The sequence below is a fragment of the Chrysochloris asiatica genome, unplaced genomic scaffold (assembly GCF_000296735.1).
Source record: "Chrysochloris asiatica unplaced genomic scaffold, ChrAsi1.0 scaffold00046, whole genome shotgun sequence".
Lineage (NCBI taxonomy): Eukaryota > Metazoa > Chordata > Mammalia > Afrosoricida > Chrysochloridae > Chrysochloris > Chrysochloris asiatica.
Window position 1 is genome coordinate 3,735,306 of NW_006408564.1, and position 19,953 is coordinate 3,755,258.

At 47.5% G+C, this 19,953-nt stretch overlaps 1 protein-coding gene across 2 annotated transcripts; it reads right to left on the minus strand.

The window, feature by feature from the left end:
• Positions 1-225: 225 nt before the first annotated feature.
• WNT5A (wingless-type MMTV integration site family, member 5A) lies at positions 226-18,284 on the minus strand. 2 transcript variants are annotated; one of them, XM_006862057.1, is made up of 5 exons: positions 17,959-18,284; positions 12,084-12,217; positions 10,624-10,874; positions 5,605-5,897; positions 226-865 (listed from the first exon to the last, which is right to left on the minus strand). In XM_006862057.1, the coding sequence occupies exons 1-5, from the start codon at positions 17,962-17,964 to the stop codon at positions 407-409; spliced, it is 1,143 nt and encodes a 380-aa protein (XP_006862119.1). In that variant the 5' UTR covers positions 17,965-18,284; the 3' UTR covers positions 226-406. The 2 variants fall into 2 exon arrangements, with proteins under 2 accessions (XP_006862119.1, XP_006862120.1); XM_006862058.1 differs by lacking the exon at positions 17,959-18,284 and adding an exon at positions 12,625-12,663 and having other exon boundaries at positions 314-865.
• Between the last annotated feature and the right edge of the window lie 1,669 nt (positions 18,285-19,953).

Below are 19,953 nucleotides of genomic sequence, written 5' to 3' on the forward strand. Positions count from 1 at the left end.
TACCACCCTCTTTCAACTGGATCCTACCCATCCTATAGGACCCCATAGTTGAGAAAACGAAAACGGATTTCCTTTACCTTCTGAATGTATACTTATATCCACAGCTAAGTGAGGGTATGTGTTATTTCCCCTGCTCCTATACCCTCAGAAGAAGTCTTGTATTACCTTTTAAAAGATCCACAAAATAAATACTTTTCTTGCTCCCCACCCTCCATTATTGCCAAATAATAATTATAATATTAATAATAAACCACAGAGTTCTTAGAAGGGTACAGAAAGAAAAGAGAAAAGGTTCTGGTTGCAGTTGTTGGGGAAAAAGAAAACAATATTAAAAACAAAAAACCAGAATCACTGTACTTTCTATAAATAAGTGGGTCCTGGGAGTGAGGCAGGCGGCAGGCGCCCATTATTTGCACACGAACTGGTCCACAATCTCTGTGCACTTCTTGCACTTGACGTAGCAGCACCAGTGGAACTTGCAGTGGCAGCGTTCTGTCTGTACGGTTTTGAACTGGTCATAGCCGCGGCCACAGCACATGAGCTCACAGCCGTCCATGCCCTCAGAAGTCTTGTTACACAGACGGCCCTGAGTGCCCAGCGAGCCAGTGCTCTCATTACGAACGCAGTAGTCGGGGCTGGGGTCGATGTAGACCAGGTCCTGCGTGGTAGGCGAGTTGAAGCGGCTGTTGACCTGTACCAACTTGCCCCGGCTGTTGAGCCGCATGGCCGCAGCACTGTCATACTTCTCCTTTAGGGCATCACCCACCTTGCGGAAGTCTGCCAGCTGTAGCCAGCACGTCTTGAGGCTGCAGGAGCCAGATACCCCGTGACATTTGCAGGCCACATCGGCCAGGTTGTACACCGTCTGCGGGGAGACAGGGGGACAGTCAGTGTGGTGTAAATCCACGGGGGTGGGGGGAAGCAGGCCATACAAACAAAGCTCTCCTTGGCCTAGGTTCACAGCTAAATTGCCAGTAAATCAATTGCCATCAAGTCAATTCCAACTCATAGCAACCCCAGGTGACAGCGTTGGGCTGCACGCCTTAAAGTTTTCAATGGCGTTTTTGGAAGTGATTTGCCAGGCCTTTCTTCTGAGATGCTTTTAGATTGATTCGAACCTACAACCTTCTGCTTAGCAGCCAAGTGTATTTGCACCACCCAGGGACTCCAAAATCAGGGATTTATTTCTTCCTCATTCTCCACTAGCAGAAGTCTTCTGCTGCCTTCTTTAAAAGACTTGATCTGTTCTGTAAACCTTCACTCAATTTACAAGAAAAAAAGTTAAAAAAAGAATGTGTTCTTCATTCCAACTAGCCCATCACCACAATAATTAAAAATAACTACATAGAGTTCTGGAGTGGGAACTCAATGATCCCAGATGCTTTTTTGTGAGCAGAAACAAAATATTAACAGCAATGCATACATCTTGAATACTCGCCCCAGTGGCTAGTCACAGTGTTTCACATACATTGGCTGGATTCATCCCTACAACCAGCCTAGAAGAGAACCGCTATTATTATGCCCATTTCAAAGAGGAGGAAAATGAGGCCAGAGATGTGCGTTACTCACCTAACCTCAGGGAAGTAGCGGTGTCACAGGATTTGAACCCTGGGAGTTGGAATCCAAGCTCATGCTCAGTGACTTGCCCAAGGGCATTTAGTTGGTAACGAGTGGGACTGAGAGGGAGTATAGCACAGGTGGGACCGCGGTTCAAATCTTCCCTTAAAATTAGTAGTATTGCTGTATGGCAGGTATAATCATATGACTTTTATGCTTTTTCTCTCCTTTAATAATCCCAGTAACATTATATCACAGGCTGGGTTACAAATGATGACATAGAGATGCACAGTGGCCTGAACAGGTCACACAGCTCGAAGAGGTGTGGCGGGTGGCTGACCTGGACCTCATTCTAGTTTTCCTCACAGTCCCTCACTGCTTAAGCCAAGAACACCCACTGTGGAGTCAGGTAGACTGAGGCTCTATGCCTGATTCTGCCCCTGAATTCACGCAACTGGCTTTACCTTTCTGAGTACCTCTGTCTCTCTTTGGAGGGGAACTTGATAGTACCAATCTATTAGCTGCAATGATAAAGAACTGGGGGATGCATGGAAAACGTTTGGAACAAAGATAGACTTAATAAAAGACATCAGTTTTCCCAAAGGAGTCCTGGTGGCACATGGTTAAATGCTCAGCTGCTAACTGAAAGATCAGTGGTTCAAACCTACCAGGTGCTCTGAGATAGAAAAATGCCACAGCCCTCCTTCCCTAAAGATGACAGCCTTGGAAAACCTTTGGAGCAGCTCTACTTTGTCCCGAAGTGTTGTGATGAGTTGGAATCAACTTGAGGGTGATAATGGAGTTGGTTTGGGTTTTAGTCTTTCCTAGGGTGCCTAGGACACATCATCCTTATCCAGAGTTCCTTGCCTGGTTTTCTCAGACTTCCCATGAGCAGCATCCATGGCTGGCCCCAGAGCACTGTGCCTAGCAGTTTATGTATTTGTAGCTTTAACTTTTCTGAGCTCCTCATGCTAGTGACGTTCTGTAATAGAATCAGTGTGCTGTTGGCATGCTGGAGAGAACCCATGAGGAACATGGAGGCTGGGTGCATTACAGACCACTTCTACCCAGAACAGCTACTTTCTTCCTTCCACCCAAGGATTCACAGGGCCTTTCTTATAAGAGGAGCCAAAGTGTAGTCTCTTTAGCATAAAGAGTTTCAGGCACTCAACTAGTCTAAGGAAAGGTTTTCTAAATGTATTTAACCTTTGCTCTCACATGAGAAAGATAAAAAGGTAAAGCCCTAAGGAGATTTTAATATGATTTCCTAGCATGATGTGTGACTGCCCTCTCCTCTCCTCCACTCATATTGTTCTGGATAAAAACCTACTTCCTATGCAAACTCACCCCCTAGGATCCAAGCTAATTCACTGATCCATTTGTAAAACTAACTGTCTGTACAAGGGGGCTTGAAAATGTTTGCAGAAAAATTCCATTATCTTTTCATTCCATTTTCTCATGAACTTTATGAAGCCCCCTCATGTATGTATGGACTCCTGGTGTGGCACTGCAGGATCATCATTGGACTTCAAACCACAAGATCAGCAGTTCAAACCCAGAAGCTGCTCCTCAGAAACCCTATAAAACGTCGCTCTGAATTGGAACTGATTCGACAACACTTAACAACAACAATAATATAAATATTTGGGGGCCATGGTGGCTCCATAACATAAGCGATGGACTGTGAACCACAAGGTTCACAGTTTGAGCCCACAAGCTGCTCTGTGGGCAAAAGATAAGGCTTTTTGCTCCCATAAAGGTTTTTTATAAAGCCTCAGAAACCCTGTACAGGGTTGCTGTTAAGTCAGAATCAACTCAATGGCACTTAACTACAACAACAATATAAGGACTTTTAAAATGCAGATATTAAATGAAATTATAACAGTAAAGATGGTTTTCAAACCCTCCCAAATTCCTCTTGCCACTTGGGAATCCTTTTATCCTCTTTCCTTGATAGCCATTGCCTGCAATAATTTCTCTACATGCGAGAAGTCAACTCCCGAAGGTGAACAGGATGGCAGAGGTACAAGAGAGCCAGCCCCCAACTCTGCTCTGGAGACACTTCTGATCCTTGGTAATGGGCATTTCTCCAGTACAGGTAGAGCAATGTGTCTCTGGTGAGGATGAGAGCAAGTTCTTATGGGAAGAGTCGGGCTGACAACCCTCCGATGGAACCTCAGTAGGTAAGAGGCCAGCCACACTGCAGGTATGGGGACAGTGAGAAGCCCAGGAAAGGGGAAACTACACCCCTCTGGGTCTGTCGATGATCACAGTAGGGGAATGAGCAATGAGCTGACCCCTCAGAGCAGTACTGGCAAAAATCTGCTGCTTTGACCTCTCCAACAACATCCCCAGCTGTTTAACATCAAGTTTGAGAAGAAGCTACATTAGCAAGTTACCTAGCTCATCTGACACTTCTTCATACACTTTGTTTCATAATGTTTAATATTTCAGTTTTCATTTATCAAGTACTTACAACTGGCTGCCACTAAACTACTGGCTGATCTTAGATTGAACTTTATAAAATTGCTATCACGTAGGTCAAAGACAGTCAGAGACTGACAATTTCATCTAATGATTCCGTCTAATCCTCACCATAACTCTGAACAGTTGTTACTGCTACTTAAACAGATGAGAAAACTGAGGTTCCGATATGGAAAGGAAAAGACATAGCTAGATTTTGAACTAATGCTCCTCAACCCCCTACAATAAATTAAAAAATAAAATCAATAAAATCATAGCATCCCTGTATAGGGTTTCAGAGGCTGCAAATCTTTGCAGGAGAAGAAAGCCTTATCTTTCTCCCTTGACATTTAAACCTAGATCTAATTGGAAAGACCACGCTCCTTGACTCCTCACCATCTGTCTTCCCTGTGATGGGTAAGTTGCATTTTTTAAAGAGTAACATAGTCTTTTATCTAAATCGACTCATTTTCGTCCATGGCCATGACCTGGTTCTCTAGTCCTCAGTTTCCCAATCTTTAAAATGAGGTATGGGGCCAGAGGTTCCTTCCAGTTCTCTGTTTCACTCTGTGATTATCTTCCCCTTTCCTTGCCCCAAAATACTGAAGAGTGAAGACTTCAACCAGAAAGTTCCTGGCACCTACCTTGGGTTCCCTGAAAAAATAATGGCCCTGGTTTTTGATGCGGCCAAAGTTAAGAAAAGCCTTCACCCCCTTCATTTTAAAGCAGCCATAAAGTGCCATGTGCTTAACCACAGGGAAAAAAAGTGGGTGTTTTTAACTATTGTGGAGAAGTTTTTCATAGCCCCACCAGGGAAGGAAAGAGCTGGAACCCCAGGAGACTCATGGGGGGTGGGGGTGGGGGTGTAGTTTTGTCCTCTCCAGGGTCACTCTACAATAGATCTTCAGGTCAGATCTATAAAATTCCACACTGCTAAAAATGTGGGAATTTTTCCCAGAAAGGTCCTTTAAAAAAATTTCTCAGGCCCTTAGGTCAATGATATTAAGACTTAAAGAGGTACAAGGAAGGAAAAAAAGGAGGGTTTGAAAAAGTCAGATCTGAAAGCCTGGGTGAGGGCTTTCTCATTTGGGCACCTCCTGGGATAATTAACTCCCTTTCAGGGAATTAAACCCCATGGTGTAAGTGTTCCCTGCAGAAGGGAGAAGGTTATTAACATTTTTAGTTCTGATTTTGCTGCTCATTTGCACTGAGGACTAATTTAAAAGGCAGGGGAAGATCTCCCTTCTCAGGCAACTGCTGGGGCACTTCGGTGGGAGGGAGCCAAGGTGGGTGTGGCCCCTCCTGGGAGACCTATGGATGGATGAGACAATGTTCAAAGAGGAAAGAAAGGAACGAGAGACAGGACAGATGGAAGGGAAGGAGAGTGAGGGAAAGAGAAACCGGGCACCCAGGGAAAAACACAAAAAGGAAAAAGCCACTGAAAGAAGGGGAGGGGGAGAGCGAGACAGAGGGATGGGGCGGTAGGGGGCGCCAGGATTGAAAGACCAAGAGTGACACGGGTGGTTGGGAGGCCAGAGAGCAGGCATCCAGAAGGAGGGGTAGAAAAAGTGTGGGGACACTCACCCTACGGCCAGCCTCGTTGTTGTGCAAGTTCATGAGGATGCGGGCACTCTCGTAGGAGCCTTTGGCGTGGATGCGCTCCCGCTCCCGAGCATCCACGAACTCCTTGGCAAAGCGGTAACCATAATCAATGTTGTCACCGCAGCCGCCCCACAGCCAGTCCCTCGGTAGGTCCTTGGGGCGCGCAGCCCGGCTGCAGCCACAGGTGGACAGCTCGCCTTCACGGCACGCTCGGCTCATGGCGTTCACCACCCCAGCGGCGCTTACAGCGTAGGTGAAGGCCGTCTCCCGGCTGCCTGCAGGAGGAGGCAGAGTCACCAGGGGGCACCTGACCACAAGCCAACCCTAGGCCCTCTTGGATAGGCCTATGACACACACTTCTGGACCCCCCCTGCGGGGCTTAGGAGAAAGGGGAGACAGAACCCCAACACATAGCATCCCAGAAACCCTCCTGGGGGGTGGGGGGGTGGTAAGTAGGGGCAGGAAAGAACTCTAATGCACCCAGTCCCTGAAGGGGAAAACCCCTACACAAATACTTCCCCATGGATCTCCTTAGGGGAAACAAAGAGTGACTACCCACCTCCCCAACACACATCCAGACCCACCTGGACAAGAAGCAAAAAGAGACCCCAAAACTCACAGAAGCAACAAATAAAGGTGTTGCAGATATCTCTGCCCTGCCATTTAGGAGTCTAAGGCTGGATTCTAAATAGTCTGACATTGGTTTTCTCTCTCCCTCAAACTCTTGAAAACATTTCAAACTTTCTATTCCAAATAATGTCCAAGAAAGGAGTCTTAGAGGGGACAGCTGAGAATTTGTGTGACTTTCCTTACACTTATTTTATTGTTGGGAGTTTTGAATTACATATAGAGAGAGGACCACAGAATTTGCTAAACCTAGAACCTCTCAAAGTCTTAGGATTCCAGATCTCAGCCAGATACTGGTCACCAGCAGCCACATGAGTTTGACCCACACCAGTCTGAGCTTTGCCTCCCAGTCTCCTCTGGCAATTGTCCTCTCCAAGAGGACACTTCTACAGGGGATCCTAAAGAGAGAATTCGAAATGAAACTTGCCTTTTTTTAAATCCCAAGCTGATTGGCCTCATACTTGTCATTCAAAAATAAGAGCATGCCTACTTTTTAAACAGTCTGTTGCTCTTTAATGCACTTCTGCAATCCCTGACAGCCTTTGCCTCAAGTATAAGAATGACAGCAAGAAGGAAAAAAGCACAACCTAAAGGGAAAAAAAAAAAAAAAAAGTTTTCTCCTTCCCTAAAACTTGAAAGTGGCGCTGCGGGTTAATGCGCTACACTGCAAAGACGTTTGAACTGTAAGGTTGGAGGTTCAAGCTCACCAGCTTCTCCTCGGAAACCTTATACAGGGTTGCTATGGGTGGGAACTGATTCAATGGCATGTAACAACAACAACAGCAACAAAACTTGAAAAGAATATCGCTCTGTAAAGCAGTTATATGAGCCTTATTTTGAAGAAGAAGAAAATGGAGGCAAGCATAGACTACCTTAAATGTGGGAACATTTCTACATGTAACAAGAAGCCAAAGCTGGGCTTAGGGGTAGTAGAGTGAGAGACTTCCACTTTCCTCCTCTGTAAAATAAGAGTCTTGAACCGCAGACCTGGGAAGAAAAGGCACCTTCTGGCGCTGAAGTCCCTGTGCCAGAATCTATTTTTCCTACTCTTATTTCAAGAGCTTGGGAACAATTCTGTTTGGAGGGAAAGAGCAAGGGGGAAGGAGACAGCAGCCTATGGACTCAGCCCTAACAGGAGGGTTACTCTGCTGGAGGATGGAAATAGCAGCCAGCCCAGGATGCAGCAGGCTGTCTGTTCTCCAACTTCTATTCCACACCTCAGTCTACAGACATTTGTGAGCCCTGCTTCCAGGAATGGCCATGGTTCCCATTCACCACAGAGCCATCCTCTCATATTTTAAAAATGAATAACTTGAGAAGTGTGCTGGTGGTTGGTAAGAGGATCCAGAAAGTTCCTGTGGGGTGTTACATCTATCTAGCTTAAATTAGAGAGGCAAAGAACTTTGGGGGAGTGGAAAGAAATGAGGAAAGAAGATAGATTCTTGGGAGTTATTTGAGGATTAACACTGATAATACAGAAAATGTTGTGGTCCTGGCTGGGAGTCTTGCAAAACGAAGAGCTTGTAGCTAGAGGATGAGGAAGAGATAAAGCTATCCTCTGGGAATAGAGGAAAATAAGACACTGCCCTTTAAGTATACAAGCATAAAGGGGCTTTTATACAATACACAATAAATTGCTTTTTTCATAAGTCTATCTTGAACATTTTCTTTTTTTGACCAGAATATAAACCAAGTAGAAGTCTCTGAGCTAATGGCTATGGCAAGGAAGATGTCAGTTTCAAAAGTACTCTTGGAGGAATAGCCAGTGTGTACAGTCATTCTGGTTGGAATCGCTCTAATTCAGTTAGTTTTCCCTTGGTGTAAATCTTCATCTACTTGGGTCCTCACACCCCTTAAAAAATGGTGCCTTTCTTACATATCTTTTCACAGGGTGGAAACAAAGAGGAGACGGGACAAAAGCTGGAAGGAAAGGGTAGCATGATGAAAAATGAGAAAGTTTCCAGAATGAAGACTGAGCGGGCCCTTCATGCAGCAATTGTGCACGGTGCCTTCGAGGCAATGAGCACCTTAGAAAAATGAGTTGAGGAGGGGTGGAAGGCATCAGCCTGAGTTTCTCAGGCACTGGCCCCTTACAGAGTCAGAGAGCTTCACAGACAATAATTACTCTCAATGTCCCTGGTGAACACATACCCTTTTGGTGGGCACATACACAACTTTCAGCATCAAAAAGCTTTAACATTTATTTCCCTTCCATCATGCTTCTTAAACATACCCATAAAGTTGAAAAGTAAAGGTGACTACTGGGACTAGGTCTGTGGCTCTCTTTCATAAAGATCTAGTCTGGTTTTTCTTCTACCACATTTTTTAAATAAAGAGAGAAGATCCATGTGTGTCCTACCCCCAGGCACCAAGCAGCAGCTTTCAACTCGGAAACACCAAGGTCTTGGGGAACCCTTGGCTAGGAGGATGTGGCATGTGCTCTCATCTTCCCAAGACATCAGATGACTTGATGATAGGATCTGGGAGCCACCTACTTCTCATGAACCCAGACAGTAGTACCACACAGCTGAGACTGGAGAGGGTACTTGCAAGGGATGATTAAACTTAGGTTTTTGCACCAAGAGTTATGCTTGCTCACTGAGGAAGCAGGCTCTTTGAATCTTGGACCGCACTTTAAATAAATCTCCAGCAGAACTCAAATTCACTTAGTAAATGATAGCTTATTCGGAACATTTTGGCCCCAAAAAGGCTACGTAGGAAGACGAGAAGGGGATCTTAAATCAAAGCTGTGTTCAAGTGGCTGTACACAAAAACAGCTCCAATTGCTGTTTTCCTTCATGGTTACCATCAGAGGTATGATTTTTGCTAACTCATATATATGTGAAAAAGGATGTACCAAAGTTGGAGAGTAAAAGCTATTTTGACGCATAAGGCAGAGATGAAGGGGAGAAAGTTGACAACTGACCACTCTGGTACAACTTAAAAATGCTTTTAGCTCACTCACAATATGAAAATGCAAGAAGATTAAATCTCTACCACTCCCCACCCCAGTTAACTCCATATGAGGGCCCATATTCAGGGGAAACTCCTGTGTTTCTGAAATTTAACTTCTAGATTCAGATCCCCCTAGTATATACATTAGCACATTTTAATCATTAACAGAAAGGACAAAGCCCTATGAAACCTCACAGGCTGAGGCTGCGGACCATTTTCCCATTCAATTAGAGAAACGGCTTCCAGTCCTGTATTATTTTAGTTTATGAAGTCGCTTGGCTCAGACATCCTCTGACAACTCTTTTTTGTTCTCAATGAATGCACTTTTCAGGTTTCTTAAAAAAGCATTTTATCCATTCGTGATGGATATTGAGCCAACTTTTTATCTGTAGTCATTATAAACAGTTAATTGCTTTGATAAATGGCTTCTTATTTTAGAAGTCATAGCAGTCATATTAATTATAAAGGCTTGTTTGCATAAAAGTAAAGAAACCTAAAATATTCACACTGGAAAATACGGATAGGACCACATCTATCAAACTGTTTAGTAGCCTATCCTATTAAACCAGACCAGAAGCAGACTGATTTTTCAAAATTGTTGCTTTGATCCCAGTTTTGATGCTATCATATCCCTGAAACAAATAACAAGTTCAAAACATATTTAAAATCAAGAATCGAACTAGGAGCCGATACCTTTGAAAATATTTATAAATTTCCAGGTTGAGATCCTTCCTATATTCTTTTGTACAAACTGCCAAAATCAGAAGTGTCAACTAGACAGCTCCTATCTAAAATGACTTCTGGAATGAAATATAAAGCTTTTAACATATGTATTTCAAAATGTCTAAATTAGGGAAATTGAAATCTTCTATAAATGAAATACAAAACATGCTGAAAGATGACAAATTTTAGCTTGATTGTGGCTTTAAGAAACTTCAGCAAGTACAGAGTTTTGAAGTTTAAAAAGTGTAAATGACTCAGCTGCTTTTGAGACACGGAAATAAGTGTGCGGCTTCTATTTTAAACAAAATACATTTTACAAAAAATTAAGTGTTCAGAAAAACTAAGGTGTCTGTGATCCAGCTCCCTTGATTTTTTAAAAGAGGACCAAACTTAGAATCAAGTGTGGGGACCAGAATTAACATTAGTAATAATAGGGACAAAATCCCCCAAACCCATGCTCAAGGTGCCTACGACATCAAGTATGTTAGTAAGCACTAGAGAATTTTTCTAGGAGAAAAGTATATTGATATATTTCATGTACATGTATATATACATACACATATATATTCATGAACATATACATAAACCAATGGACATATATATACATATATATTCATGAACATATATAGATACATGGTGTCCATGTATACACACATACATACATCCATGTATTTTTAATGTTAAATGGTTTCCTACCTATCTGCATAACCCTTCCAAACACAGAGGTGTTATCCACGGTGCTGCAGTTCCATCTTCGATGCCGGAATTGATATTGGCATTCTTTGATGCCTGTCTTTGCGCCTTCTCCGATGTACTGCATGTGGTCCTGATACAAGTGGCACAGTTTCTTCTGTCCTTGAGAAAGTCCTGCTAGTTGGCTGCAGAGGGGCTGTGCGCCTATGATATATACTTCAGACATCTGAACAGGGTTATTCATACCTAGCGACCTGAAAAGGGGGGGAGATATGCATTCAAGATTTACGTGAACTCTTGAGGTAGGCCCCTGTATGCATGTCAGCAATACTTGGTTGTAAGCACACAGATGCTTTTTCTCTCTTGCTTGTCCTCATGACAAAGTATGAGGAAGGCTTCATAAAACTCCTCTGTTTAAACTCCACTTAGAAAACGGAGGTATTGTGCAGGCCCCATCCCACCATCTGGCTCCTTGGTTAGTTTTCACTCCCTTTCTTGCCCCTGTTGCCATGTACTTGAACCAATATTTCCAAAATCTACTCAAAACAAGGGGAATGGCAGTTTCAAGGACGGGTCTGTGGCATTAGAGAAAGTGACTCATTTTGCCCCAAAAATTGGACTGCTCTGCCTTGAAGACATACAAATACCCAAACTAGACACAATCAAACACAGGAACAAGAAAACAGTTGCTTTTGACTGATGGAAGGACAAAAGTACACACAAGGCTGAAGAAAAGTTACCATTTTCTGGACATTTTAAAAGGACTCCTTATGTGATTATAAAGGACCCAAAACAGGGGATCCAGTGAACAGAAGGCATGTTTGACAATGTGGAAAAAAAAAAAAAAAAATGCTGTTCCTTTACAGAGCAAAAATATCCAGAACACCATCAAAAACAATCCTAGGGACATGTAACAGTCAATCTAGAAAGCCCACAGCAAAAAGAAACTCTCATTTAGGGACATGTGCCTACTTCAAGTTAACCTTCCTTTGATCAAATTTCAAGTCCAAATACTTTCCCACTAGGAGTTTAGCTGTTTTCCTAGTCTCTGCCTACTTCAGACCCTGCAGATTAATAACCTCAAGTGACAGAAAATAAAAATTGAAAATCACTTTTACTACCCAGAGGCGGTGAAAAGTAAATTTTATAGATAGGTTTACAATTATTAGAGAAGTGAACTTGTTCTCTTTTATTATATGATGTACAACTAGAACACATCTGAACAAGGGCCTCTTAGAAAAAGGCCTAGATTTAAATATTTCTATTCCCTGTGGAGCTGAAGATAAGTACTACAATATGAATAAATTGAAAGAAAATTCATATATATGTCTATGGAGATAAAATATGATAAATACACCCTGAACTCAACTATTGTGCTTCAAAACACAAACTGCAGCATAACACAAATGAAACATTAAAAACACACACACACACACAAACCCATGCACATAGAGTGAACTTACCACCAAGAATTGGCTTCTATTACAACCTGGGCGACAGAGAAAAATATGGCCAAAGCCATTAGAAAGAACTTGGAAGACATTGCAAAGCCAGCCATTCCCAAAGCAACTCCGGGGCTTAATATTCCAATCGACTTCTGGAGAGGGAAGAAAGGAGCAGATGTTTATTGCCTCTCAGATAATTTTCAAGTATACAAGTTTAAACAACGGAAGCATCCGGGTCTCTTAAGTTTACTGTTGATTGACTGCGCTTCTCCTCCGTGAGTTTTTTGATGGCAAGATATAGGCAGTTTCTTTTTCCAAATTAATCCACCCACGCAACCTCACCAGGAAATCTGATTTCGCTGGGATCCTGCGCGCCGGGCACGCTAGCGATTACAAACATGTCTCAATGCTGTTGAGTCAAAGCCTCGGTGCCAGGCACTGCCTCCTTCCTGCTTGTTTGCGTCCCGCACCCCCTCGCTCCCCTCTAGTTCACGTTGCACTTGGTTCCTCCTCAGCAATTCACTCGGGAACTCGCAGCCACCCTCGTCCTCTCCCCGACCTGGGCCGAGCAACAAGTGGAGCCGGAATTAATTCCATAGGCAAGACGAGCGCAGAAGGCGAGAGAAGCGCGCCGGCGGCTGCGGAGGAGGCGGGGTGGCCGGCGCGGGTGGGGGTTGGGGGCAGGACGCGGGAGGGAAGGGCAGGAGGTGGGGGGCGAGGCCCAGGGGACCCGCAAGCAAGAGAGCCCAGCTGGGAAATGCAGCTCCGAATTAACATCGTATGTTTCATAATCAGTTACGGGCCGATTTGGGGGAAGCCACTTCCAGATGGAGAAAGACAATCCCGGTTTCCTTTAGGACACTCTCCAGTCAGATCGGGGCGGGGAGTAGAAGATGGGGGGCACAGGGGATACTGAGACGTTGACTCTCCCAACAAAAGAAACAGGAAAAGTGTCCCCTCCCCTTCCTGAGGTCTCCGGTTGGGTATACGCTAAGGAAAGAATGGCATCGCTGAGAAGACAAGAGGTCTAGGTCCCGCTATCCTAGAAGAGGAGAGGACCCCTTCCCTGACCCCAACCAATACACACACCTCGAAACGCTTGTTTCTGCTCTCTCCCCACTGCACCCCATGACCGGCAGCGAGCGACAAGGGAACTTCAATTTCTCTTGGTCCTAGACTGGGACTTTGCCATCACAGCTCCGTGAATCTGACCCTGGGAAACTGCCAGTCTGCCCTTCATTCAAGATTCTCCAACCCTTACACAGACCCCGTTGGGCCTGTCTCGAAAGATGGGGTGCAGTGCGAGGCCAAAGAGGGTGCTGCTGAGTTCCCTAATAGCCAGCATTGAGCAAGCGCACGAGCTGCGGCTGAGTCTCTGAAGTCGAGAGCGCAAAAGGCCCTGACAGCGAACGATTGAACCAAGAAGAATTATGGGGGTAGAAGGTTGCCTTCGAAGATTCCACCGTCATTCCTCCCCACTGGTGACTTCACCTGTAGGCGGTCGGGGAGCGAGGCAACAAGCGAGCGCGGGTGGGAGGAGCGGGGGTTCCAAAATCCTCTTTAACATTTCGAATGAGTGAAACTCAGCTACAGTGCGCCGCCCGCAGTTCTGAAGGGAGCCCCTTTCTCAGCAAAGGAAAGGTAAGCCTCCTCCAGGCGACTAGCGGAAGGGCCCGGCCTGGAACCTGCATGGTGGAACGGATATAAGGACTAAGGCGGCATGGAAACACCAAGGGGTTCAGGAGCACGCTACGGTTTTTCTCTGCGAGCCTCAGTTCACAGATTCCTGTGGCCTGGACACCTCGGGACTTCACGAAGAGGGAACGTTTATGTGGTCCCCAGAGCGTGCTAACCAGAGCTGTGCTCCGGAGGCCCAGTCGTTTCCAAAATGCCGCAAAGCGAGGAACTCATCCCGGGAGAATAGAAACCTGGGGTTTCCCCACTTTCGGAGAGCTAAAGCACTATCTCCCTCCCAACCCCCGCCCGAAGTGTCAAGTTTCCTTCCCTGAAGGGGGTGGGCTGCTAGGCCCAGACTGCAAAGTCGATTCTCCCCAAAGGCGACCGAGGCCGCGCGGACGCATACACCACGCGGACGCATACACCGTCATACACACTTACACTCACGCATATCCACACACTCACACGCGTGCACACACACGCCCCGCTGTGCTGGCCGAGTCGGCGGGCCGGAAGGCTGCGGGCCGTGCGCACTTTTCCAGTTTCCCAACAGGCGGGGCGTGCGGGGCGGGGCGCGGGCAGCGGAGAAATTGATAACAGATTCCGTGGATTACAGCGGATCTCTTTGTTAGAGGCGAAGCCACACTAACCGAACCCACTCCTAGTCCAACGTTCCCAAAGAAAGTCCACCAGTTCCCAGAGCAGAGCCAAGTGGGAGAAGGAGCGTCCGGTCTCTGCGACTTGGAGTCAGCCCTGCTCTAGATTGGGAACAAACAGAGGGGTCCAAAGGAGATTGGACAGAATCTATAACATCTCCGCATCGCGACTTAACCCCAAGCACGCTAGCCGGGAAACACCTTGGCCCTCTTCTGTCCCCAGTCTCCCATGCAACCCTCCCAAATGGCACTGCAAGGTTGGGAAATTAGAAGAACTCACTGTGAACTAATAAATTATAAACATCGACTCTGTAGGGGAAAACATCTCCGCATATTTACCAAGAGATCTATCTGATCCGAAATGAAATCTCTCTGGAAACCATCACACAGGCGGCAAAGCAATCGTTCTGGGCAGAAACTGTTTCCCAAATAACAGACTAAACAGTTTCTAAAACCTTGGGAGGCTGTGGAAACCGAAATTTGTTCCTAATGTAGGATGGGGATATTTGAGAGGTTCAAGCGCTGCAAAGGGGTGTGGAAGAGGGCGTTTGTGTCCCTTGTTCCCAATCCAAAAGAGCTTAATGTTTGGGGATCCTTATTCTGTCCTCCACTCGATTATTGATGTCCCTAATTAACAGAATGGTACGCCAGAAGACTTGGGTGGGGGGCTGAGAGCACGAAGATAAGCACAGACCCGAGCTACAACTTGTCTTCAGATAAGTAGTCTCTAAAGGAAATGATGCAAAGGACAGATAAAGGTCCACCATCAGTCAGCTACTGGTTTTTACCTTCTCTTTGAGCATTCTATGCCCCTCGCGCTAAGCGCTCTGGGCTTCCCAAGTCTAGGGAATTGTAGTAAGATGAAGGCAGCCAACTAGAAGAAATGAGTTTGACCTGGGTTCCTGGTGGTGAATGGGAGGATGAGAAACTTCAGGAAGAATCTTGCTTTTGGAGGAAAGGAAATTGGTTTCCCCATTTTAATTTACCTTAAAGCAAGCAAAGGTTTGTTGCAGTTACAAATTCATGATGGTTTTTATGTTCCCACCTCAGAAACTCTATACTGGATCAGAACCGACTCCTAGGCAATTAACAACAACCCTGAGAAATGCCGACTAGTAGGGGGGCAAAGAGACTTTTGAACTCGGCCTAGGCCAGCAGGAGGTGGGTTGGCTTTGGGGAAGCAGAGAAAAAGAGCTGGCATTCCCAGCACCTTTCACCTGGGTGCAGGGGATCTACAACTTCCCGAAGCCTCTGAGATGTGTCCTAGAAACGGGGTTGGCGGGGAGGATAGGGTTTCCAAAGAGAGAGGCGGAAGGAGCTCTAGGAGCTCCGGAGTTGTGGGTAGTCTCTGACCCCCTAACTCAAGTCTGATGGTAGATCCGACAACCGGAAGGTTCCAGGGAAAGAATGGCCAGATTTGCTTCAGCTCCCCTTGACAAAACTCGTGAGATCCAGTGGAATCTTCTCACTCCCTCCTTATCTCTTAAATCACCTAACACAGACAGAATGCTTATTCTCCACACAGGCTCAACTCTATTCAGAGGGAGAGCAGAGAGTAGGAGGATGGAGAAAGAAAAATTTAAAGAGCACTTCAATCCCCACTTTCTAACAGATGTAGAAACTAAGGCCAAGGGAGGGAAAGTAATGCTTATGGTGACAGAGCCCAGTCAGACTCGAATCCTCCTGGGGAGAAGAGGTACCAACCCTCGGTCCAGTCGCCTAAACCACCGCCTCTTTTTCGTGGTGCAGCTTGTCCTCTGAGGGCCCAGTTGGGAGAGTGGGGCCTGGTAGTGGAGAGGTAGGAAGGAAGACAGAAGTGGGAGGGAGAGGGGAGCAGCTGCAGATCGCCCCAAGGAAAGGCGACTCGGAGGCGTCCTAGCTCAAGGCGTCCAACAGGGGGCAGCCGGCACCGCACAGCGGGGGAAAGAAAAAGCATCCTGAACCGATCCGAGTCCAGTGTTCAGGGTACAAACCCCTGCTGTACAAGGGAGCACCGATGAAGGGAGAGGAAGGCAAGTGACTTCCAGGTCGGATTTGGGGAGGGTCCTCCTTTGAGGAAGAAGGAGGTGGGTCTAATAAGCTAGTTTGTCCAAAAAAAAAAAAAAAAAACGGATTCTTTACACCCCTCCCCCGCAGGACAGGGCTCTTCATACGCCAGCATATACGCATTCATATTTGAGAGCCCTTCAGTCATCACTGCGCCTTCTCAGCATTACACCCAGAAAGAGACTATCTGGAAACCAAAGTTCCGCATCTAGCTGGTTCAACAGTCAATGTGCGAATGTGGGCAGGAAGGTGGGCTTTGAGGAGGTACGACCCTGTGGCAGGCAGGCCCGCAATTACTTCCAAACTGCGAGATACCCATTTAAAGAAAGAAAGACAAGAGAGAAAGGGGTCCGGATGCCAGACATGGATTGGAAAGTAAAATTGGGCCATGGAGTTTCCAGGTCTTTCTGTTTTGATTTTTTTCAAGGACGAGATGTTTGTTTTTAAGAAACATCTTAATCACAAGACAACCCTAACGTTACTCCCCAGGAAAATGAAGATGAGGGAGGTTAAGAAAACTGAAAACGCGAGTCAAGGATTGGAGGATAAAAAGGAAAATTTGTTTGAAAAATAGCAAGTTACAATGCAGGAAGAAAGGTTAACTTTTCGTAAAAGTGAACTCTCGGTGACCTCCGGTGTGTGACTCGGCTTTAACACACAACTGACAATTAAAACAAACACGAGTTCACAAACTGCCCCCATCCGTTCTCCCAAAGCAGAGGCCCAAATGTCTCCAAAGGACAAGGCAGACTGCTACGCAGGGGGCCGGGGTGCGCTCTCCAGGCGGACAGGATAAGAGTCACCACCATCACCCCCGCCCCCACCACCGCTGCAAAGTGCCGGAGATCACTCAGTGGCGGCTAATAATGCTAATAACGCGACCCAACTCTCTCCGCCGGGGTGCGCGCTGGCCCCTAGCCAGGCCCTCTTAAAGGCGCAGGGTCCTGCTCCGCTCCGGCTCCCGAGGCCCCGCAAGGAGGCTGCAATAAGGCCTGGGCTTAGGTGAAGGTGGGTGCTGCTTGGTCAGTCTGCTAGCTCTCGCTACAGAGAAGTTCCCTTCCCCTTTCAAAATCTGGGCCACACACGCTCTAGGTGCCCGCGCAGGGGACGCTCGGTAAATATTTGTTGAATTGAATCATTATCCAGTTACTGAAATATACATAGTGAATTACACTTGAGGTTCTCAGAATAAAAGGAAGCACATTCAGTCTTTTTCTGCTATCGCTCTTCCCCACTTTGTCTCAGGATGAATGTGCTCCAAGTTTGAAATGTTTGCAGATCGTTTGGTGGGACGGGAAAAGATCTCCCAGGACACAGAGGCAGTGCGTGCGGGGTGGAAGGTGAAAGAATAGGGATCTCTGCCAGCGACGCAAGAGTTCCAGCCATTCAAGACGGCCGGAGAAATGGAGGGACAGAAAGAGGTGAGGAAATTCAACTAACTTCCAAAAGGAAGGGGAAAAAAAGTATATATATATATAAAAGTTTAGAGCGTGGAAGGCGCACTGAACACCTACCTTCATGGCGAGGGGGAGGGGGCGCGGGGAGGAAGTCGCCACCCCAGCGAGGGCAGCCGAGGAATCCAAGCGGAGCAGCGGGGTTAAGCCTGGGGGGATGATCCCGCGCAGGGTTTAGGGCTCCTGCGGAGCACCTCGGGCGGGCGCAGAGAACTAAACTTGAAGTGGACACTGTCTCCCGGGCCTGGACGCCCGAGCTGGGGTAGCGCTGGGATGCACCCGAGAGCAGAGGAGGCGCCGACCTCCGCGGCCGGGCAGCAGGGGTAGGGCCGGGCCGAAGCGCCCAGAGCAAGCCGCGGGTCCGGTGAGGGCGCGCAGGCAACTGTTCCGCGGCGAGGCGCTCCCTCTCCAACGTCCATCAGCGACGGCGGTAATTAGGGCTTTCCAACCCAAATGTGGGCGTGATTGTGCAAAAGACTTTACAACAAATAATAAAAAAAATTTCTTCACAAGAGGGTGAAAAAAAATGACCCACTATTCCACTCTGGCCTGGGGCGGCTGCGGGGGAGGGGGGGTGGTGATCCGTGAGACCAGGTGCCCCCAGTTCATTCGCACCACGGATTCTGCAGACTCCCGGCTCGCGCCTCCCGATTTCCAGCTCCACCTCTCCCAGTCAGTTGCCGAAAAGTCTGCTTCCAGGCGCTGATCCTGTGGCCGCGAGTGTGTGTGGACGTCTGTGTACACACACAGACACACACCCAGACACACACCCCCACTGCAGCTTTGGGGCCACCGAACAATCAGGCGCGCAGGGTTTTTTCTCCGGGAGATGCCGCTGAAAACGCACAAGTCGCCATCCGAGCTGCAAGAGTCAGCGCCAAATTTTGTCCTTTCATTTTGGGGTTTGGAAAATAGGGGCGCAAAATGGGTGGCAGTCGCCCCCCGATGCTCTGCTGTGCGGTGGGTTCCGAGGGACGATGGGCGATTGCCCCAGGGGAGACGCTAGCTCCCCCCCCTCCACGCCCCCTTCTTTCTCTCTTCGGGTTAATCCCCCTCTTTTCCCCGCCTTTCTAGGGCGAAGAGGGATGAGGAGCGAGGGCACCGCGAGCGCTAGGCTGGGGAGGGGCGAGGGCTCGAGGCTCTGCTGCGGCGGCTCAGCTCCGGCGGTCCATGGCCGGCGCGACTGCCCACCTCCTCACTTGGCGCCCGGGCCCGAGGGGCGGGAGGGCGGCAGGCAGTCCCCGGCACCGCGGCGGCTGCAAGAGGCGCTCGCTCCGTAGCTGCCGCACAGAACCGGACTCCGGGCGGCGGAAGCGACGCCTTGGTGTTCGCAGCAAGCTTCCAGAGATCCTAAGTCCCACAGACAGACCGACAGCGAGGACCACGTTCCCCCCTACCCCACCCCCCACCCCAGCACTTCTAGCCAACTGCCGCACTCACTCCCTCCCTGTCTCCTGACTCCTCTTTCCCCTCGTGTTCTCAGAAAATGTTTTTTTGTTGTTTTTGTTTTTGTTTGTTTTTTTTAAGTTGCGGAACCAAAGGCGGCAGGAAAGAGAGAGCGAAGGGGGAAAGAAGAAGAAGAAGTAGAGAAAAAAAAAAAATCTGAACTTTGCCTATACGCATGCGTGCTCAGGCCGGCCTATGACAAACTCCGCAGAATTTTAAAGCCGTACAACCGGCTGGGGGTGCCGAGGGAAGGGGGCGGAGTACCTTCCCCCTTGGACCCTCTACTCTCGGTTCCCCATCCCCCAGGCATCTGCGGAGAAAAAGAAGTCACCTCCATAGCGGTTGCTGGTCTGCCGAGCCTGGGTCTGCGCCCTTTCCAAACTCGCCAACTCACAGAAGGCTGAACCCTTACTTTCCTGGCTGGACCGCTTGACTAGGCTGCTCCTAACTGCTCCCACTAGGACAGCACAGTCTAGGACGACTGCCTAGACGTGAACCTCGCGGGCAACTCATCATTCTTACCCCTGAAGGAAGGTCCCTGAGCCCCGGGGTAAAGGGGCTGGAGGTTGGAGTAAGGGTTTGGGTACTAGGGTGCGCAACTGCGCGGCC